At 38.5% G+C, this 22,248-nt stretch overlaps 3 protein-coding genes across 3 annotated transcripts; 1 reads left to right on the top strand and 2 right to left on the bottom strand.

The window, feature by feature from the left end:
- Window positions 1–5,236: 5,236 nt before the first annotated feature.
- LOC149196586 (uncharacterized) lies at window positions 5,237–5,572 on the bottom strand. Its single transcript, XM_089408357.1, has one exon. The coding sequence runs from the start codon at window positions 5,570–5,572 to the stop codon at window positions 5,237–5,239; it is 336 nt and encodes a 111-aa protein (XP_089264483.1).
- A 6-nt stretch (window positions 5,573–5,578) lies between these two features.
- LOC149196585 (uncharacterized) lies at window positions 5,579–6,139 on the bottom strand. Its single transcript, XM_089408356.1, has one exon. It carries the CDS (start codon window positions 6,137–6,139, stop codon window positions 5,579–5,581), a length of 561 nt encoding a protein of 186 aa, XP_089264482.1.
- An 8,461-nt stretch (window positions 6,140–14,600) lies between these two features.
- On the top strand, window positions 14,601–18,965 carry LOC149196584 (uncharacterized). The gene is made up of 5 exons (XM_089408355.1): window positions 14,601–14,829; window positions 16,659–17,232; window positions 17,500–18,073; window positions 18,544–18,747; window positions 18,849–18,965. The coding sequence occupies exons 1-5, from the start codon at window positions 14,601–14,603 to the stop codon at window positions 18,963–18,965; spliced, it is 1,698 nt and encodes a 565-aa protein (XP_089264481.1).
- The last annotated feature ends 3,283 nt before the right edge of the window (window positions 18,966–22,248 follow it).

Below are 22,248 nucleotides of genomic sequence, written 5' to 3'. Positions count from 1 at the left end.
GGCATGTATGGGTTTAATTAGAGGTTTACACAATTGCCTCACCTAATTTCCCATTCCTCTAAATATAAATAAGAAAAAAGGAATTGTAATGTGTTGTTCTAATAAAATGACCAAATTCTAACGAGATGGTTTGTATATACGGTTTGGGAAATATCTCTATATACTACCAAATAGTAGATTTTGACATTTTAAAAGACCATGAATTTGATTGTCATCATAGACATTTATCCATAACACTAAAATTTGTCATGAAAATTTTGGTAACCAAAGACATTTGTGCTTTTTGAAATAAATAAAAATGATATTTTCTTAAAAGACTTAAATAGTGAGTTAGTCTCCTATCATTTAAAAAAAACATTAATGAATTTTATCATAATTTTATACAAATTTATTTACTTCCATTAACAAATTCCTCATCAGCTTAACAAGGAAAAATAAAAATAGGACAACAACACTTGATATGTCAACAAGTGTAAAATTGCTAAAAAAAAGTCATTAGAGATGCTTCTATTGAGTCCTTAAAATTGGAAAAGGAAAAAACATACAAATTCCTAATTAAAAAGAAAAAAAGGAACTACATTATTAGACAAAAATAGAAAAGAGATTTATAATAATAAGTGACAAGGTGTTCTATTAAGTTCTCATTGTGCAAAGGTTGCAGTTTCAAGACCTTATGGATACAAAAAAAATATCCATGTTAAGTGTTGTTGTGGCCTAGTCTAGGTGTGATCTTTGAGTGATTTTGATGGCTTATATGCCCCTAGGTTTCTATTTCCTAACCAAGGGCTAGTATTGCAATTCATACACAAACAAACAAATTAAAAATAAAATAAAATATAATAAGATAAGCCTCTCCACCTATCAAATACTGATCCTAGGGAGATTTTGGTGATAAATTTGGACTCACAAAGCTAAAGAAAATAATATTATTCCCCAGAAGTGGAGCTCTTACACAAAAATATATATGGATCCTCTATGGCAATAGATAATATTCCAAATGTTCATATAGAGGATGAAGTGTTTTCTCTAGAAGACAAAGCTTGGAGTTAAACCACTCACAAATGAAAATTCTATGTACATTGAAAGGTACCAAGTTGAAATATTGAAAATTGGAGGGATTCCATAAATCTTGCACTGAAAGCCTCATTCATACTATATTTAAAAGTGGGGTAAAGTAACCCATCTGATTATAAGACCATTAGTTGCACAAAAATTCAAAGGACCTAGCATTTTGGGTCGTACCCGTACTCGAAACTCCGAAACTTGGCCAAAACTTGACCATCATGTAATCATCTATTAGAATTAATATGAACTTATTTTTTCTTTTAAATTTTCATCTATGGGTCTTATTCCCTTTTTTTCTTGCAAGATAATGTGTTATTCACTTATTTATTTCATATTTTTTTATATATACATATATGATGTTTCAGCTAACCTTTCTATTTTTGGGAGGCGATGTTTCTAAATGTACCCATTTTAGAAACTCTAAAATGTTTCAGCGTTTCGTGCAACTTGGGATTAACCCCATCTTATACAAGCTTTATCGAAGTTTTATGGAAAAGGGGATAAACATTTAGCTTGAAAGCCAAAGAAAAGAGCTAAACAATGAGCTATTTTTTGAGAGCATTAGACCATTTTGTTATGTTTTGGACAATTAAGGAGTGCCACAACAATAAAACCAATATCCTATCTTTGTTGTTATGTTGATTTTAGAAAAGGATAACATTATGTCCACAACTATTTGTTGGAATAGGTTAGAAGAGCTAAAAATCCCTTATGAACTACACTATAATTAAAAAACTATGAAAGTATCATTTCTTTATGATACTCTCTTAGATGTGAAGTATAGGGACATAACACCTCTAGAGAATAGTGAAAAAGAGTTAGATAAATCCAAAAACATTTATAGCTCATAATCTTAATATTAAAAATAATACACCTTATTCTATCCTTCTCATAGAAATTTGCCCCTCCCAAAATAATAACAACACTGTGCATTAGACCATTCCCAAAACAATATAGAATAAAAATATGTAATTTTTATAACACTTAAAATATTGAAAACATATATTAAAAAACTATAAACTAAAAATTACGTATTAATATAATCTTTTTCTTAAAAATCAATTTCAAATATATGTTATAATATTAAATTATTTAACATTATTTAATCATTAAAAAAAATATGAAATTTTTGAAATTCTCTTTTTAAAACTTTTTGTTCAAAACAATAACAACATTATCTATTAAACCATTTAAAACTTTTTGTTCAAAACAATAACAACATTATCTATTAAACCATTCCCAAAACAGAAATAATTTTTATAACACTTAAAATATTGAAAACATATATTACAAAAACTAAATATTATTTATTAATGTGACCTTTCTCTTAAATGCCAATTTCAAAATATATATTTAATATTAAATTTTATAACACCCTTTAATCATCAAAACTATGACCATTTTGAAATTAAGTTTAATATGATCTTACAAAAACTAAAGATTATGTATTAATGTGATCTTTCTCCTAAATGTCAATTTCAAAATGTATATTTAATATTAAGTTTTATAACAATGTCAATTTCAAAATGTATATTTACTATTAAGTTTTATAACACCGTTGGTGAGTCACGTCCTTAGAAATGGCAACCAAGCTGCGGATTTCCTAGCCAACTGGGGTACCGAAGCGGCCAGCAGAGTATTGGATGGGAGTTGGGCGGCGTACCAGGACGACCCACGATGGGAGGCACTACAAAATATACTTCAAAAGGATTATGATGCGGCATTACACGAAAGTCATTAATTGCTACCTTAATAGGAATGGGAGGAGAACTGACATGTTAGTTAAGGAAGGACAGGGGTTTGTGAAGCGCGTGGATGGGAGTTACTGTAGGGACGGCGAAGGTCATTACCAAACGAGTGGGATGATCACCCCAAGGACGAATTTGGGTACGTCTTCGAGGATGCGAGGGAGATGTGTTAAACACATTGGGTACATTTCACATCATCATTCAACAGATGGGGCAAGTGTTCATGAAGGTGACAGACGGGCGTTTTGCATTAAGTTGCAAGGGTGGCGGATGAGGGGCTTCATATGTTTTATTCGTAAGCGTGAGGAGGGTAGCGTGAAATTCACAGATATTACCTGGAAGCGAGCTTGTAGTATGCAGCCTTCGACAGTGCCAAGTATGGACGGGAGTCTGGCGCAGGGAGAAGGCCGCTGGATGCGGAGTAAGGGAAAGCCCGCTGAGCAGAAAGGGAAGGGTTTAGCTGAGGAGGACGTCAAAGGCAAAGGGGTCTCAGAGGAATTCTTACCACGAATTTATTTGGATATCACCGATGAATCTGACAAGGACTTTGATATCAAGGATTATCTGGCTGATGAGGGACCGCGACGGGTGACAGGGGGAAAGGTTGGTAAATGGCGACGTCGGAGTATTGAACCAGAGGATTCAGAAGAGCAGAGGGAGGAGCCAGAAGATATTAATGAGGAAGCGGGTGGCAGGCGTGGGAGAGGACGGCCACCGAAGGGACGGGGGACTCAGTGCGGTCAGGGAAGGACTAGTGGAGGCGGTGGTAGAGGGAGTCGGCAGCCCAGAATGGAAGAGGAAGATGCAGTAGGGTGTGAGCGCAGAGGTAGAGGACGAGGGAAGCGGGACATGAGACGGAAATTGCATGAGGCAGAAGATGCCTATCTCCAGGAGACTAATCCACATATTCGGAAAATTATCGATCATTTGGAAGAGGAGGCTCTGCAGGCAGCCTCCGATCCGGAAATGGAGGACTGGGAAAGCTTCATCCCCGATCCAGGGCATACTAGAGGAAGGTTGTCATTGTACAAACAGTCGCTGCATGCTTACTGGGGCATGAAACGACTCCTTGCGAAAGCCATGGAGCAAGTGGCAGTTGAAATGGTAGAATTAGCTCAGGGTTTCCCTACCTTTAAAAGGGAACTACGGAACATCCAGATGACTCTGATTATGCAGGACCGCAAGATGGATAAAATTCTGCAGCTGTTCAAGGAAAATGGCTTTCAGATCAAGACAGAAGGAGGACCAAAGCTGGATACCCCGAATAAGTAGGAGCCGAACAATGTTGTCAAGAGGTTTTTTTATCGTTTTTTAGTTTTTTGAATTTTTGAAATCCTGAATGGTGATGTCTCAAACAAGAAACAGTTTGCTTGTCGAAAATATATTGGGATATTTTGTATGGGTAGATAGGTTGGATATGTATTTTTTGTGGATGGCTGTTAAAAACTATTGGTGGGTCCCGGTTTCCCTTAAGGGCGGGCATTGACCTGCTCATTTTTGTATATGTTACCTTATGATGAAGTAATAGAATTACGCCTTAGTTTACAAAAAAAAGTTTTATAACACCGTTTAATCATCAAAACTATGACAATTTTGAAAATTTTGAAATTCTTGCATAATATTTTTTGATTAAAAAAATATCATATGATAATAAAATTAGAATATGAAGATTGTCCATAGTGATCGTCATAGGTTCAGTTTTCAAATAAGTAATGTTTAACGGAACATGGTGATCACCATAAGATATCTAGTTAGCTTAGCTCTGAAATATGTCGTGTTTAGGGGCACATTCCTTGAATTTTGAAATCAAAAACCAACTTGTCACCTTTCATTGGGCAGCAAGAATCTACTTACAATTTTAAAAGGGGGACGTGTATCTGTATATAAATTCATTTTTCCATCGACCGTCTTATTTTAAAATTGAGAATAAGCTTGGAATTTAGAAAACGATTCACTTAATAAATTTAACAAATTTTACCACTCCTTAATTACTCTTCACATTTTCAAACAATGTTCTCAAGGGTTTTACACATTTATTAATTATATTGGAAACAATTTGCCCATCAAATTCTAATGCTATTTTGAGAGGCCTCGTTTTTCATGCTATTTTGAGAGGCCTCGTTTACCATGATGGGGGTAACTGTTTACATTGGTCAATGGTCATGGTCATGGTCATGAGGTAACTATGGAACCAACGTTTCTTCTGTCTTCATACAAACCTTCTCATTCTTGAAATTGAGGAGCCTTCACAATGGTCTTCATACAAACCTACTCATTCTTGAAATTGAGGAGCCTCCACGATGGTCTTCATGCAAACCTTCTCATTTTTGAAATTGAGTAGCCACCTCAATTATGATGGGCTAACAGGAGGAACCAATGTCCAACCTGTCTTATGGGCTTTGTAACTTCTTTCATGTCCAAACTCACGTTACTTCTATCATTTCCATGATTGTAGAGGCCATTGGTATCAGTATATCCGGATCCAATTTCTCCTCTGGCAAGCATCGCAGACATTGTAACAGCCCATCCAATGGCAATTTCAGCAAATCTTTCTCAAACCGCTTGAGCAACGCCAAACCCACACCGAAAACAGTCTTGATGCCCTCACAGAGAAAAATGTCCCAGATCCGAACTACTAATGGGATTGGCAAGTCGGTAGAGAAAACCGTCATGAACCATCTGCTTCCATATGTTAAGGGCGTGATTTTCTGCTCCTCAAAATGCTTCCCAACCCTAGGCAACACCTCCTTCACCAGCATTGCAAACTAACAGAAGCATTGGTGCAGAAGAGGCAAATCGTCCCCATAAAGACGTCGCAATGGCTTTTTCTCTGTGCCCTTGAGCACTGCCACCATCACCCAAAACGCCTCCTCCTCACTCATGTAATGCAGAATCATGGCTGCTATGAAGTTCATTCCCTGCGTATACCCCACATCTTTTTCGTACACAGAATACGCCTTCAACACATTGTGCAGAGATCTTTGGGTATCCCCGTCTCTAGCAAGAAAAAAATCGTCGGATCTTATGGTCCTTCTGAGATCATTGACAATAAATACCTTGGATTCGGATTCTTCAGACGATAAGAGTAAAGGGTAAATTCCAGGGTTGGCCAACAGAAGTTCCCGACCGCCTGAAATGAGTTGCCAAACGCTACCCCGAAGCCAATCTGCAATACCATGTCTGATCGCCCTTTTAACTTCTTGTGGGTTCCTTAACATCAACACCCAATAACTGAGGGTTTGGTTGTCGCTTTCAAAGTTGCGATGGTCTTTTTGTGACCTGAGCTTAAACGAATTGTAGGTTCCGCTAATAGGACAGCCAGTCATCGTTAACTTCGCGGCTGGGCCATTTTATCTAATTTTGAAATTAGTTGACAGTTGAACTGCTTTATCATTTGTCCTGCGTTCAAGCTTGACACTACCGTTCGTTTTGTCTATTCCACTTATCTGGGACTGTAGCGGTGGACTTGTTGGGGATTTTTAATGGGAAAATCTCAAAAACAAAAATTCAACCACACAGAGGCAATGCTCTGTTTCACCTTTCCAGGATCTTTTGTGCACAGGGAAGCTTTAAATTTTTTTTACTGAGGAACAGAGTATTTCAACACCATAAAAACATTTCTATTCATTAAGATATATGCCTGATACATATTCATCCTCTATGCTGAGAGGGATTCACCACAAAAATACATTCAACAAAACATTTACTCTATTTTCACCTGAGAATTCACTGAGCTGGGTTTACTGCTGTAAAACCCCTTTTACATTCACTGCTGTGAAAAACACTTTACTGTTGTAATAAAAATTTACATACTTCCTTACAAAACAAAATGCACTCCTCTACTTGCGGTATTTCACTTTGATTCACCACGAGTAAAAAAAATGACATACATCTTCAGATGTGCTCCCACGTTTTTCATTTATGCACTGATGTGCAAAAATTCATGGTCATTTGCTTCATGTGTGCTCCCCTGGTTTTATGAGCTGCGCACAACAACTCTCACATATCCAACCAATACAACAACAAACATATATTTCACTTGGCTCGTAATAATAAAAACTACCGTGGGTTTTTTTTATTACATATGGTCAACGCTCTATAAAAAAATATAACACGTTTTTATGAACATTAATATATGCCGTATGAAAAACTAAATGCATTACCTACACCTATGACAAAGCATTAATAAAGGTATGGTCAACCAGAACTTAGTTTTACTCCACGCAACATAGTTAATATTTGCCGTATGCAAGTTTGAGCAATCAACTGACAAAAACACTGGAGACAATCGAATGACGGACAACGATATCGAAAGGCCTCACTTGAGTGAACGATAGCTCCCGAAAAGTGAAACTTGTTGACGTATGGTGAGAGCCACGTGTCTGCACCATATCGTATCGGAGTCGATCGCCGGATTATTCCTTCGCTGGAAGGCTGGTGCGAAATATTTCAGGCGGGTATGTTGAACGGATTCGGGCGTTGTACGCATGCGTTGAAATTACGACTTCAACACTCCCCTTTAATTTCAACAGCTGGGCATTCAGTCATACCCAAAGACTTTCTCAAAAATTCAAAGCTCTTCTGATCCAGTGGCTTTGTCAAGATGTCTGCTACCTGTTCTTGAGTCCTGCAATGTTCTAGGACAATTTCTCCATTGTTCACCAATTCTCTGATGTAGTGAAACCTTGTATCAATGTGTTTCGTTCTCTTATGAAACACTGAATTCTTTGACAATGCAATAGCTGAGCTATTGTCACAAAAAATCACTGTCGCTTTTGCTTGCTCTTGGCCTAAGCTTCTCAAAATTCTTCTCATCCACACTGCTTGACATGCTGCTGCTGTAGCTGCCACATATTCAGCCTCTGCTGTAGACAATGCTACAATGGACTGCTTCTTAGAAGCCCATGAAACGGCTCCTGAACCCATATGAAACACATAACCGGAAGTGCTTTTCCGATCATCTACACTTCCAGCCCAATCACTGTCAGTGTATCCAACCAAATCTGAATGTTCTGAGACATTATATAAAATTCCAAACATTTTGGTACCTTTGACATACCTCAAAATTCTTTTTGCTGCCTGCCAATGTGCCTCCTTTGGCCTTTCCATGAATCTGGAAATTAAGCTAACAGCATACATAATGTCAGGCCTAGTGGCTGTTAAATACATAAGGCTGCCAACAATACTCTTGTACAAACTAGGATCAAAATCCTTGCTGCTGTCCTCTCTGCTGAGTTTTAATCCCATTACTGTGGGAGTGATCGCTACCTTGCATTCTTGCATGTTAAATCTACTCAATACTTGATTTACATATCTTGCTTGTGAGATAAAAATTCCTTTTTCATTTTGATCTACTTCTATGCCTAAGAAGTATCTCAATACACCCATGTCAGTCATTTCAAATTCTTCTTTCATGACTGATTTAAAATTCTTAATGAGCTGATCATCATTACCTGTGAAAATAACATCATCAACATATAAGACAACAATCAAAATTTCACCATCCTTTTCTTTGATGTAGACTGTGGGTTCTCCTTCACACTTGTCAAATTCATTATCCAATAGATAAGAATCTATCTTGCTATACCATGCTCTTGGCGCTTGCTTCAGCCCATAAAGAGCTTTCTTTAACTTGCACACTTTGTGCTCTTCACCTTTCTTCTCATAGCCGAGAGGCTGTTCAACATAAACCTCTTCCTTTAATACTCCATTTAGGAATGCTGACTTCACATCCATTTGGTAGACTTTTCATTTGTTTTGAGCTGCTATGGACAGCACTGCTCTCACGGTTTCCATTCTTGCAACCGGTGCGAAAGTCTCCTCATAATCTTTCCCATACTGCTGCTTATACCCTTTGACAACCAGCCTTGCCTTGTGCCTTTCTATCTTGCCTTCAGCATTGCTCTTGGTCTTGTAAACCCATTTGACTCCAATGACTTCTTTTCCTTTTGGTAGCTCAACCAAATCCCATGTTTTGTTTCTCTCTATGGCATTCATCTCCTCATCCATAGCTTCTATCCATTTCTTATCTTTGATTGCATCCTCGAAATGAATAGGATCATCAACATGACAATACAAGGAAAATAAGGAATTCATTCCTTCATCATAACTGTCACTTAGATTTCTAAACTTCTTACCTCTTTCACTTGGTGTGCAAGTGCTTGAAGATGCACTTGAATTTCCTCCTTGTGGTGTGCTTGGAGAAGCACTCTCATTGATCCTCAATGGTGTCCCTTTCTGTCCTTGTGTTGGCGCTGCTGTTTGGGGATGCATTTCAGCCACCTCCTCATCATCTTCATCATGAGACAAACAGTTTTTAACATTCACTGTTTTCTCTATGCTTCCATCCCAAGCTTCCTCTTCAATGAATTGAACATCTCTGCTGACAAAAAATTTCTTGGTGGATGGGATATACAACCTATAAGCTTTGGATTCCTCACTGTATCCAATGAAAAGACATTTCTCCCCTTTGTTGTCCAACTTCCTCCTTAGCTGATCTGGTATGTGTGCATAGGCCACACATCCAAAAACTCTCATGTGGGTGACTCCTTGCTTTCTCCCACTCCATGCCTCTTCCGGCACTTTGTTCAACACTGCTTTTATAGGACACCTGTTCAAAATATACACAACACAATTTACAGCTTCAGCCCAATAGTCATTTGGCAAATGCTTTGCCTTCAGCATGCTCCTCGCCATATCCATGATGGTCATGTTCTTCCTTTCAGCAACTCCATTTTGTTGTGGGGTGTACCTTGCTGTAAACTGTTTATGTATACCATTTTCTCTACAAAATCTTAGGAATTCCTTGGAGATATACTCACCTCCTCTATCAGTTCTCAAAACTTTTATATGCAGCCCGCTTTGGTTTTCCACAAATGCCTTGAAGTTTTGGAATTTCTCAAACACTTCACTTTTGTTTTTAAGGAAATATATCCAAGTCTTTCTTGTAAAGTCATCAATGAATGTTAGGAAATATTGGCTACCTGCTAGTGATGGAGCTTGCATCGGTCCACATAAATATGAGTGGATAACCTCTAAGGGTGCCTTTGCCCTTATGCTCTTTCCTGATGGAAAACTTTCTCTGTGTTGTTTTCCCAATATGCAACCTTCACATAGGCTGTCCGGTTTCTCTATCAGTGGTAATCCTCTTACCATTCCTTTCCTACTCAACAAGTTTAGACCTCCAAAATTGAGATGTCCAAATCTCAAGTGCCACAACCAATTTTCATCCTTTGGCATGCTTTGGAAGGCCTCTTGGGTAATTGCTGCAATTACATTTTTGTTTTTCAAATCTGCCCTGATTCTAAGAGGGAACATCTTGTTCCTTGTCATCTTCACTTCAGCAATGCATCTTTTGGTGGGTGCTATATCCATGATGGTACATACATCATTTTTAAAGAAAACATTGTACCCCTTATGGACAAGCTGTCCAATACTCAAGAGGTTACATCTCATTCCAGGGACATAGTAGACATCTGCTATGGTTTTCTTTTCTCCTTGCTTTGTAAATATTTTTACCTCTCCTTTTCCCATAACAGAGATTTTACTATCAGTTCCTAGTGTGACTTCTGATTTCACATTTTTATCTAGAGCAGAAAAGAAGGCTATGTTTCCGGTCATATGGTTGCTGCAACCTGAGTCTAAAAACCAAATGTCCTCACTGTTTGTTTCAGCCATGTTACAGGCTAACAACACATTATTTTGACTGCTGTTTTCTCTTGTAACATTTGCATTTTGTCTACTGTTCATATCATGCTGTTTCTTTCTACAATCACTTGCATAATGTCCATACTTTTTGCAATAATAGCATTAAACATTAGATTTATCATACCTTTGTCCTTGAGCATGATGTTGTCCTCCTTGTTGGCTGCTGCCTTGGCCTTGGTTCTGATTTGTATTGCTGCCTCTTCCTTGTGCATTTGCTGGGTTGATCCTTCCACCTCTGTTCTGGCTTCTACCTCTTCCTCTCTTGTTTCCTCTGCCTTGACCTCTTCCTCTTCCAAAGGACATCTGGGTCTTGTAGGCTTGCTCAAGAGATGAGTTTTCATTCCTACTCAACCTCTGCTCATGTGTTATCAGTGATGCATGTAGCTCATCAACTGAATAGTTTGAGAGATCCTTTGTCTCTTCAATGGTGGTGACTATGGCATCAAACTTTGAGGGGAAGACCCTCAATATTTTCTCCACAATCCTCCTATCTTCAATGGTTTCTCCATGAGTTCTCATTTCTGTGATTACACCAATCACATGAGTGAAGAATGAGTCAATGTTATCTGACTCCTTCATGTTCAAGTTCTCAAAATCCTTTCTCAGCAAGTGTAGTTTTGCTGTCTTCACTCTCTCCATGCCTTGATAGGCTGTCTTGAGGGTTTTCCATGCTTCATTGGTTGTCTTAGCTGCTGCTAATATTGGAAACACACTCTGGTCTACTGCTAGATACAACAACACATGGGCTTTTGAATCCTTCTTCCTATTGCTCTTCAGTAGATCTCTCTCTCCCTGAGTTAATGCATTGAACTCAGTTTCATCTGCTGGTTCTTCAAAGCCATCTTCAACTATTTCCCATAAATCTTGAGAGGCAAACATGGCTGTCATAGTTATTGACCAGTAGTCATAATTCTTCCCATTAAACTGTGGGAGCTGGGTGTTAAACATACCCATACCAGTGCTTGTGCTGGCCATTCCTTGCATTCTGATCTATGCCTCTAAATCCTTGACTGTATGTTTAAAACAACTCACTGCTTCTTCAGCAACACATAAAAAACTTTTGGAATACCTGAATCCTTTGCCTGAGACTTTATTTTGCTGGAGAAGATCTACTGCTGCAACAAAAGACTCCTCCCTTCAGCTTATTGAACACTTTCAAAGAGCCTAAGCCTGCTCTGATACCACTGTTGGGTATTTTTGATGGGAAAATCCCAAAAACAAAAATTCAACCACACAGAGGCAATGCTCTGTTTCACCTTTCCAGGATCTTTTGTGCACAGGGAAGCTTTAAATTTTTTTTACCGAGGAACAGAGTATTTCAACACCATAAAAACATTTCTATTCATTAAGATATATGCCTGATACATATTCATCCTCTATGCTGAGAGGGATTCACCACAAAAATACATTCAACAAAACATTTAATCTGTTTTCACCTGAGAATTCACTGAGCTGGGTTTACTGCTGTAAAACCCCTTTTACATTCACTGCTGTGAAAAACACTTTACTGCTGTAATAAAAATTTACATACTTCCTTACAAAACAAAATGCGCTCCTCTACTTGCGGTATTTCACTTTGATTCACCACCAATAAAAAAATGACATACATCTTCAGATGTGCTCCCACGTTTTTCATTTATGCACTGCTGTGCAAAAATTCATGGTCATTTGCTTCATGTGTGCTCCCCTGGTTTTATGAAATGCGCACAACAACTCTCACATATCCAACCAATACAACAACAAACATATATTTCACTTTGCTCGTAATAATAAAAAATACCGTGGGTTTTTTTTAATACATATGGTCAACTCTCTATAAAAAAAATATAACACGTTTTTATGAACATTAATATATGCCGTATGAAAAACTAAATGCATTACCTACACCTATGACAAAGCATTAATAAAGGTATGGTCAACCAGAACTTAGTTTTACTCCACGAAACATAGTTAATATTTGCCGTATGCAGGTTTGAGCAATCAACGGACAAAAACAATGGAGACAATCGAACGGCGGACAGCGATATCGGAAGGCCTCACTTGAGTGAACAATAGCTCCCAAAAAGTGAAACTTGCTGACGTATGGTGAGAGCCACGCGTCTGCACCATATCGTATCGGAGTCGATCGCCGGATTATTCCTTCGCCGAAAGGCTGGTGCGAAATATTTCAGGCGGGTATGTTGAACGGATTCGGGCGTTGTACACATGCGTTGAAATTACGACTTCAACAGGACTACTGTCGTGAAAGGGATTTTGATATCCATTTGAAAAGATGAGGATGTATAATTAGAGGTCAGAACTATGACTCTCAACTAGATCTCAGACGATGTAAACTTTAAAGGTAGTAGATACAGTACAAATATGGTGACTTTCAAAATTGGTTGTATCCTTTTTATGAATATATACGGATCAGGTTTGGCCAACTTGATTGTAATACATGGGTTTCGCAGTCAAGCGTATTACGAACTGTGAATCATTGCGCCTATCTTTGCTCGTATGCAATGTTTCGGAATTTGAAGAATTCGAAATGTTAAGTATGGAAATTACCAAATTGATGGTGAATCAACTCCAACACTGACCGTGACAAGGGGGAAAGAATCCTCGAGAGGCATCCCAAGGGCAGGGGGTAATCCTATTTTGCAAGAGCAACCAAACTTACTGGATCCGAGTACCGAGTATAGATTTTCTCTCGACCTGATAACTTTTAACGCAGGGGATCCTCAGGAGCGTGGCCACTGAGTGGAGTGCAGGGAAACGCGCCCAACCAGAGAACGCGACGGAGGTAGGACCTATAAGCTTGGCACAGGTCTAACAGAAGCCAATGCATGTTGGCTTCTTGCTGCTACGCATGTTTTTCTCTGATTCCAAGTCAGGACCCGTTGCACTAGCTTTTTCATGACACTTGGCCTCCGTCTAACGCTAACCATGACCTTTGTCGGCTCATAATCTTGCTTCATATTTCCGTGGATGGTATACTAGTAAGCTTGAGGGCTCTATCTTCTGCAAAAGAGGACCACTTTGGTTCTTCCTTTTTAAGCTCTGGGCTTCATTTCTTCTTTGACCGTGACTCAAATTCGCTTTTCGCTCTTGCACTCTGCACTCAGCTCGCCTACGTCTCTAGGTCAGTATCATTCGGCCTAAAATTTTATGTGCGCTTTGTTTTGATAAAAGGATGTCTGTTAAAAGGAAAGGTTCAAGCAGTTTCAAGATGTTTGAATTTTAATTAGACATTTCCATTCTAAGATAGCACGAAGTTGTTTCTGGTTATGATAAAAGAAGAAAAGATGGAATGATCTAGAAATGATATTGATATTAGCATAGATGTCTTAGTTATATCTTCAAGGATTTCTGTAGATTTCTTGTCTTTTTTCTCATGTCCGCGGAATCGTTTTTAAGCTGGTCATGGATATCGTTTCTCAAGATTTAGAAATATATTGTCATTTCCAAGCCATGCTCGGATTTCCGATTTAAGCTAGGCCCTTGGTGGTGTGTCTGTCAGTTTTTCTACTATTGTATAGTTTGTCCTAAGGAATCGTCATGAAGGTTTAGCGTGGTGAAGTCTCTTGATCTCTGGAACTCTTAGCTCATTTCTGCCACCTTTCTGAATCCTTCTGGTTTTTCCGGGCCGGTTTTCTCTCCTGGGAGCCAGATTTTAATCAAAAGTACAAGCCTTAAATTCTATCTCTGGCCAAGACATTCTCGGGCAGAGTCAAGTAAGGTAATTCCCTAGATATTTAAGTTACCTTTGGGATGGGAACAAAACTTCCGAATTAAGTAAAGCCGTCATTTTTTCAAATTTCTGTGTGTTTGTCAGAATCCAGCTAATGATATAGTCATCCCATTTAAAGGCAGAGGGATATATGGCCTCATAATTAATACCTTTCCTCTTGGAATAAGGGTAAACTCTTTCCCGAGGCTTCCCCTGACGGTACTGTGGTCAAGAAAATTGAGTTTTAAACCTTCCTTCTCCGGGCATTTTGTTCAGAAACCATCTGGTTCTTTTGACCATAGTACCTGACCCATATCTTTCCTGGATATTTATGATCCCTATGAGCTCAGAGTTAGGTGTCCAATTTAAGAATGACTGACACATCTGAATTGGAGGCGATGATACAAGCGATCATTCAGGCAGAATCTGTACACGAGAATGCCAAGCTGTCTAGTGAATGGCAGTCCACTTTTGAGGAAATGCTGATTCACCCCTTGGTCCCACAGAATGAGGTGGAAGGTTTTGTTCGATCAAAAGAAAAACCTTTGCGCACTATTAGTCAATCTGAAAAAGATCTCATACAGAAGGCCTGGCAGGAAGGTTTTCCTCAGAGAAATCAAAAACCTGTAAAGACTATCCTCCTCTCGGAGCTATTAAAATAGATAGCATTCATCTGGCAGAACGCATTGAAAGTCTCCAAGCTAATGCCCTGGTCGGGAGATGGCATTTCTCGGAATTGGATGACTCAAAGATGAGGTGCTGGCTCGAGCAGCAATGGAAGCCGTTAATTGGATATGTTCCAATTGTCGCCAGATTACTGAAAGAATGGTACTGCTTTCACTTTCTGAGTTCCAGTGACCTGGAAATCATTTTGAAACAACAGTGGGTTTATAAAAGAAGTTTTCTGGCATTGCATAGGTGGTATATGGGCTATAATCCATTAAAGAATATTCCATCTAACAATTTGATTTGGGTCAAACTTCCCGGTCTGCCATTAGAGTTATGGTCAAAGGAAACTTTAGCTGAAATTGGGAACGCCATTGGAAGATGCGTTTATGTGGATCCATGGTTTTTAGGAGAGAAAGACAAACGAGTAGCATGGATTTTGATAGACAAAGCTTTCAGAGGAGGATTCCCGGACCATATTGACATTCACTGGAGGGAATTAAAAGTCCGGCAAAGGCTCGACTTCTGAGGGATTCCCTTTAGATGCTCAACATGCCACTGCACTAGGCATTCAATAAAGAGTTGTTCAAGACGCCTTATTAATAACTGAAAGCATCATGGTTATCATCGTTTTGCAGCAAAGCCCTTCAAAGTAAAATCGTCATGCCAGGATCCGGTGCGATCCACATCCTCAAAGAGTCAGTCTCTCTCAAGGTCAGAAGTACAACGGGACTTTTTTTCTAAAGACCATCAACATTCTCCACAGCCGCTTGATACTCCTATCCCCGTGGAGCCTATATCCCCCTCCATGCCCCCTTTGGAGCCTGCCTTGGACCACGAGGTTCCTATTCCACCCATATCTCCATCCATGCCCCCTCTGGAGCCGGCCTTGGATCACGAGGTCTCAAATCCTCTTCCAACATCGCATCCCTTTAAAAAGCTCAGTCAGGAAATCCAAACCATCTATTCCTCAACACCATCGCCAAATAAAATCATCTCTTCTCTTGAAAGAGGCAAAGAGATTTTGATAACTGCTACCCCAGCTAACTCTCCTACATCCTCACCCACAAATTCAATAGGCAGTGACTTGGATTTCTTGCTAAGTAAAAGATATTTACAGCTCAGAGCGCTCACAATTCATAAACCTGCAGCCCAAAATTCCCCTCAAATTAGTCCAAAGTCCGCTAGTAATATCACGGTGAGGAGAAAAACAAAAGGGGGAAGCAGGCATTTCAGGGGGAGAGGAGAGGGCGCGGGCAGAGGAGTCCGAAATTTATCTCTCATAGATGTCCCTATCATTGGCATGATAGAAGATATGCCTCTTAGAGCAAGGCATGGCCGGAAAGTCTCCAAAATGAATATCATTATTTCCATGAACATAATGGGTCTGGGGGCAGGTCCAAAGTTTTTGGCCTTAAAGAACCTCTTTTACTCAGTAAGCCCCAAAATTATTTTAGTACAGGAAACTATGCATGCCTCTTCTGTTGCAATCTCTTACTTCAGGAAGATGTTTCCTTCCTGGCACATCTCTGCTCTGGAAGCTATCGGCTTTTCGGGGGGGCTAGTCGTCTTATGGGACCCAATTTGGATCAAGGCAAAAACATATAGTTGTTTGGCAGGGATCCTGATCTCGGCGCAAATGAGAGGGCATAAATTTCCAATAAATATCTTGAATGTATATGCTCCCTACAAGAATAGACTGCTATTCTGGGAGAATCTCTTTGACTCTAAAATTCTTGATGTTGAAAATTTATTGATTGCAGGGGATTTAAATGTCACTTTAAATATGGACAAGATCTCGGGCAACAACAAGAAGAAGGACCCTCTTGCTGAAAGAATTAAAAATGAACTGCTGAGGAGGAATTTTGTCGACATTCTCCCTCCCCAAATGCTCGCGACATGGGAAAATGGCAGAATCGAGAAAGCTTATACTGCAAAGAGGCTGTATAGGTTTATTCTCCATGCTAGTTTGATTGACAGTATGGGCATGCCATTCTCATCAATTGAGAATGTCTTCATTTCAGATTATAGACCGATCTTATTAGGCTGGAAGGAAAAGGGTTTCAGAAAAGGATATTCATTCAAATTCAATAGATCATTCCTGGAGGATCCGGTTTTTAACGACCTTATAAGAAAAACATGGAATGAGATGGTATCCTCTAATCCTTCTTCGTTTTTGATGACATTCAGAGACAAAATGGTTCATATGCGTAAGGTGGTAAAAGAGTGGCAATATGAGAAAAGGAAATCCAACAGAAAAGACCTCAGGAAAATACAGAAGGCTTTGGACAGTGCTTCGGAAGCGATGGCTCCTCATCATCTATCCTTCAAAATGAGGTGTCTCATAAAGGAGTTACAAAAGAAGAAAATAAAAATTTTAGAACAAGAGGAATCTTTTTGGAGATTGAAAAGTAGGGTGATATGGTTAAAAGAAGGGGATAAGAACACAAAATTTTTCCATAACTTTGCAAATGCTAGGCGTGAAAAAAACTCCATATGGAAGATAAGAGATGGAAGAGGCTGTTTCCTATATTCTCAACAGGAAATATCAAATGAGGCAGTAATTTTTTTTGAAAAATAGTGCCAAAGATCTGAAGAATGCAGGTTCCAGGACATTCTATGGGGCATTGAAGTTTTTCCTCAGATGTTCGATGAGGATACAAATGATAAAATCTTTCAGCCAGTCTCTGAGGAGGAATTGCTAAGAACTATGAAATCTTTTAAAAGAGATAAATGTCCAGGGCCGGATGGCTGGACAATAGAGTTCTTCATTCACTTCTTCGACCTCATCAAAGCTGATCTGTTAAGAATGATAGAAGGTTCCAGGATTTCGGGCAGTATCAATCAAAAGACCGCTTCCACTAATATAGCACTCATTCCGAAGAAAGAAAAGGCGGAGTCATTCATGGACTTTCGGCCGATCTCTCTGTGTAATATTTCTTACAAAATTATTGCAAAAGTTATAGCAGAAAGGATTAAAGAAACTCTGTCCAAATTCTTAACTAAAGATCAACACGGTTTTCTACAAGGGAGAAACGTTCTGGACGTGGTGGCAAGTACACAGGAAGGTCTTTTTGCTATTCACTCCAAAAAAAGGGATGCAATCATTCTCAAGGTCGACCTTCGCAAGGCGTACGACTGCCTCGACTGGGGATTCATAAGGTGTTTACTTGCAAAGGTTGGCTTAAGAGCTAGCATGACAAACTAGATCATGGCATGCGTCGAGAAGGTGAATTATGCGGTGATCATAAATGGGATCCCATCTTCATTTTTCCCTTCCTCCAGAGGACTTCGTCAAGGCTGTCCCTTATCCCCGCTCTTATTCATATTGGAGATGAATTCTCTCAGTCTCCATATCAACAAGGCCGTAAAGAAAAATAGGTGTCATCCACTAAAAATTTGCAGGAGCATTTCGATCTCTCATAATCTATTTGTTGATGATATTATAATGTTTGGAATTCTGTGTAGACTCACATGGTTATGTTTCTATGGAATTCTAATCTATTTGTTGATGATATTATAATGTTTGGAATTCTGTGTAGACTCACATGGTTATGTTTCTATGGAATTCTTAAAATTTTTCAAAGGGCAACAGGTCTTTAGACAAACAATGCTAAGTCAGTCATCTATTACAATGAAATCTGCCAGGTCGAGGTTGATTGGTTATCGACTCTCTTTGGAATTAAGGCTCAAACTATCAGTCTCGGAATTAAATATTTGGGCTTTCAGTTAAAAGCATCTGGTTACACAAAGGCAGACTGGCTATGGATCACAGATAGATACTACAAGAGGATATCGGCTTGGGAGTATAGATATCTTTCGCTTGCAGGAAGAGTGATCCTTGCTCAATCGGTGTTAAACCAACTTGCAGTTTATTGGGCTCATTTATATTTCCTTCTAGTGAGCATAATTCAGTCAATGAATAAGCTTACTGCAAATTTTATTTGGGGCAGACAAGCGGGAAAAAAGAAATATCATCTCTCAAAATTGTCCAATATCACTATTCCGAAGAGCAGGGGAGGTTGGGGGCTCTTAGACTTGAGGAATTTCAGAAGGGCATTGCTTTGTAAAACCCTGTGGAGAGGCATTTTTGAAGATGGTCCTTGGAGCAACATAATTCAGAAGAAATACTTGGGCATGAAGGATCTGTCATTCTGGCTCAGAAAAGAAAGGATCAGATCTTCAATAGGATCTCCAATATGGTTAAGCCTCCGAAAGATCGGAAGCTTTTTCCTAAAAAATTTAACCTGGCGATTCCAATCCGGCAAAAGGATTCTCATTGGGAGAGATCAATTTATGAGCGGCGCTGAGGTGATCGATGTACCTGATCCATTATTGAATTTTCTTCACAGGAAAGGTTTGTTTTATTGGGACAGCCTAATCACACGTTGGCAGGGTCTGATCCCTCTCTGGAAGGAAGCAGGAAGTCTGGTGATGCCAGTTGATATTTCTATTCAATGGGACCATATCAGAACTCGACTCAGAAATTGTGGAACTTTCCACTCGGAAGAACAGGACTGCCTCATGTGGAGAAACTCAAAAGGGATGTCATCCATTCATGTAAAAGATGTTTACCAAGACTTGATCGGCCTAAAGAAGTCTCAACTCAGGCCTTCATTCTCGCCCATCTTTTGGAAATCTGGCTGCCCTACAAAAATGATACTTTTCTCATGGTTGCCTTTCCACAATAGAAATATTTCTTGGGAAAACTTAAGGAAGCGAGGATGCCAGGGTCCTGGTTTTTGTCCTATCTGCAGGTTAGCAGAGGAAAACAACTATCACCCTTTTCTAAATTGCAAGAAATCCCAGCAACTTTGGAAATTATTGGAGGACTGCTATGGAATCTAGCATATGTCCCACGCCTCTATTATGGAAGCGTTTTTATGGTGCAGTAATCAAAAGGAGTCATGGAGATCAGTTTTCATTATCACTTTTTGGAGTATCTGGAAGTGGCGCAACAATTTTATTTTCAATGACAATTCATTCCCTTTTCTGGAAATTTCTCCCATCATTATTTCCATCTATGAAACAATCCCGCAGAGACCTACCAAGCAGCTGAATCAGAATGGTAATGAGCTCCCACAGAAGCTGTCATCTATGCCAAGGGCTTTTTTTGATGGAGCTGAAGAGAAAGGGTATTGTGGCTGTGGGGTTCTCATCTGGGCAAATGAAAATAGTCAATTTCTAATTCACTGGAATGGGGGGAGGGGATCCAACAGTAAAGCCGAGGCGATGGCCCTTGCTGGCCTTCTAAACTTCTATCTCTTTCTTAATCTTCAGGATGTCTCCATCTTTGGAGATTCGAAGGTTATGGTGGATTATGTGCTTGGTAAGAATAACATTCTTAAGCCTCAGCTTGTAGGGTGGTTAGACAGGATCAAATTCTTGTGGAATAGATCAGAGGGAGCCTCTATTCATCACATCAACAGGGCTCTCAATCAGCAGGAAGATGTTTTATCAAAAAAGGGCCTTCAGGCGGTTCCAGGTTTATGGTTTTTGCAGGTTGCTCATGAAGGGAAAATCTTCTCCATACAGGATTTCTTTCCTCCCGACTTTTAACTCTTCCTTTGCATCGATTCTGGTCTTCTCATTTCCCTTTTGGTTTTTTTTCCTTTCAGTTCTGCTGTCTCTCCAGATGATGCTGGTCTTAGGTTCCTATATGATGTTGTTTCATCATTCCTTATATGATGTTGTTTCTTCTTTTCAGTGGTCGCAGGTTCTCCAGGCTTCTTTATCTTTCGAAGATTTTGATGATGGTTGTTAGTATGGTTTTTCTCTGGAAGGCTTTGATGATGGCTGATTGTATGGCTTTTTGTTTGGTTTTGCGGCAAGATCGCGCCATCATTTTTCTTAGATAGATCTATATGAGACATATATACTCTCATGTCATTGTCCATATATGCTATGTTTATATTTCTTATATAAATACAATTATGATTTTTCGTCCTGAAAAAGAATATATACGGATCAGGTTTGGGCGACTTGATTGTAATACATGGGTTTCGCAGTCGAGCGTTTTACGAACTGTGAATCATTGCGCCTATCTTTGCTCGTATGCAATGTTTCGGAATTTGACGAATTCAAAATGTTGAAGTATGGAATTACCAAATTGTTGAATATAGAGATGGACTTAAAAGATGTATTGAAAATGTCTATATATACTACCAAATGGTAGATTTTGACATTTTAAATCAAATGATTTTGACATTTTAAATCACCATAAATTTGATTCTCATCATAGACATTGATCTCTAACACCAAAATTTGTCATGAAAATTTTGGTAACAAAGAAATTTGTGGTTTTTGAAGAAAATAAAAATGATTTTTCTCAAAGGACTTGAATAGTGAGTTAATCTCTTATCATATAAGAAAAATATTAATGAATTTTATCATAATTTTATACAACATTATTTACTTCCATTAACAAATTTTTCATCAAGGTAGTAAGGAAAAAAAAAATAGGACAACAACACTTCATATGACAATAAGTGTAAAATTGCTAAAAAAAAAATACAAATTCTTAATTAAAAAGAAAAAGGAACTACATTAGTAGAAAAAAATAGAAAATAGATTTATAACAATAAGTGACAAGGTGTTCTATTAAGTTCTCATTGTGCAAAGGTTGCAGTTTCAAGACCTTATGGGTACAAAAAAATACCCATGTTAAGGGTCAGTGTGGTCTAGTGTAGGTGTGATCTTTGAGTGATTTTGATGGCTTAGATGCCCCTAGGTTTCTATTTCCTAACCAAGGGCTAGTATTGCAATTCATACACAAACTAACAAATTAAAAATGAAATAAAAGATAATAAGATAAGCCTCTCCACCTATCAAATATTAATCCTTGGGAGATTTTGGTGGTAATTTTTGACTCACAAAGCTAAAGAAAATAATATTATTCCTAAGAAAGCCCTTACACAAATATATATATATATATATATATATATAGATATATATATATATATATATATATATATATATATATATATATATATATATATGACGTTTCAACTAACATTTCTATTTTTCAGAGGTGACATTTCTAAATGTACCTGTTTCAGAAACTCTGAAATGTTTTAGTGTTTCGTGCAACTTAGGATTAACCCCATCTTATCCAAGCTTTACCAAAGTTTTTTAGAAAAAGGGATAAGCATTTAGTTTGAAAGCCAAAGAAAAGAGCTAAATAATGAGCTATTTCTTGGGGGCATAATTCGACTATAGACCATTTTGTTATGTTGTGGATTATTAAGGAGTGCCATAATAATAAAACCAATATCCTATCCTTTGTTGTTATGTTGGTTTTAGAAAAGGATTTAACACTATGTCCACAACTATATGTTAAAATATGTTAGAAGA

The sequence above is a fragment of the Pinus tabuliformis genome, chromosome 2_2 (genome assembly GCF_031772625.1).
Source record: "Pinus tabuliformis cultivar Carrire ecotype Pingquan chromosome 2_2, CPIR1, whole genome shotgun sequence".
Lineage (NCBI taxonomy): Eukaryota > Viridiplantae > Streptophyta > Pinopsida > Pinales > Pinaceae > Pinus > Pinus tabuliformis.
Note: the sequence above shows the minus strand (reverse complement) of the source record. Positions and strands in the feature narration are given on the sequence as shown.

Bases quoted from the DNA above. Each gene is read 5' to 3' on its own strand.
- LOC149196586 (XM_089408357.1), bottom strand. From the start codon at position 5,572: ATGCTGGTGAAGGAGGTGTTGCCTAGGGTTGGGAAGCATTTTGAGGAG.
- LOC149196584 (XM_089408355.1), top strand. From the start codon at position 14,601: ATGACTGACACATCTGAATTGGAGGCGATGATACAAGCGATCATTCAG. The intron at 14,830-16,658 runs GTTTTCCTCAGA...TATTGATTGCAG, and splicing joins ACAGAAGGCCTGGCAGGAAG to GGGATTTAAATGTCACTTTA. The intron at 18,748-18,848 runs GTGTTAAACCAA...TATTTGGGGCAG, and splicing joins GAGTGATCCTTGCTCAATCG to ACAAGCGGGAAAAAAGAAAT.
- LOC149196585 (XM_089408356.1), bottom strand. From the start codon at position 6,139: ATGACTGGCTGTCCTATTAGCGGAACCTACAATTCGTTTAAGCTCAGG.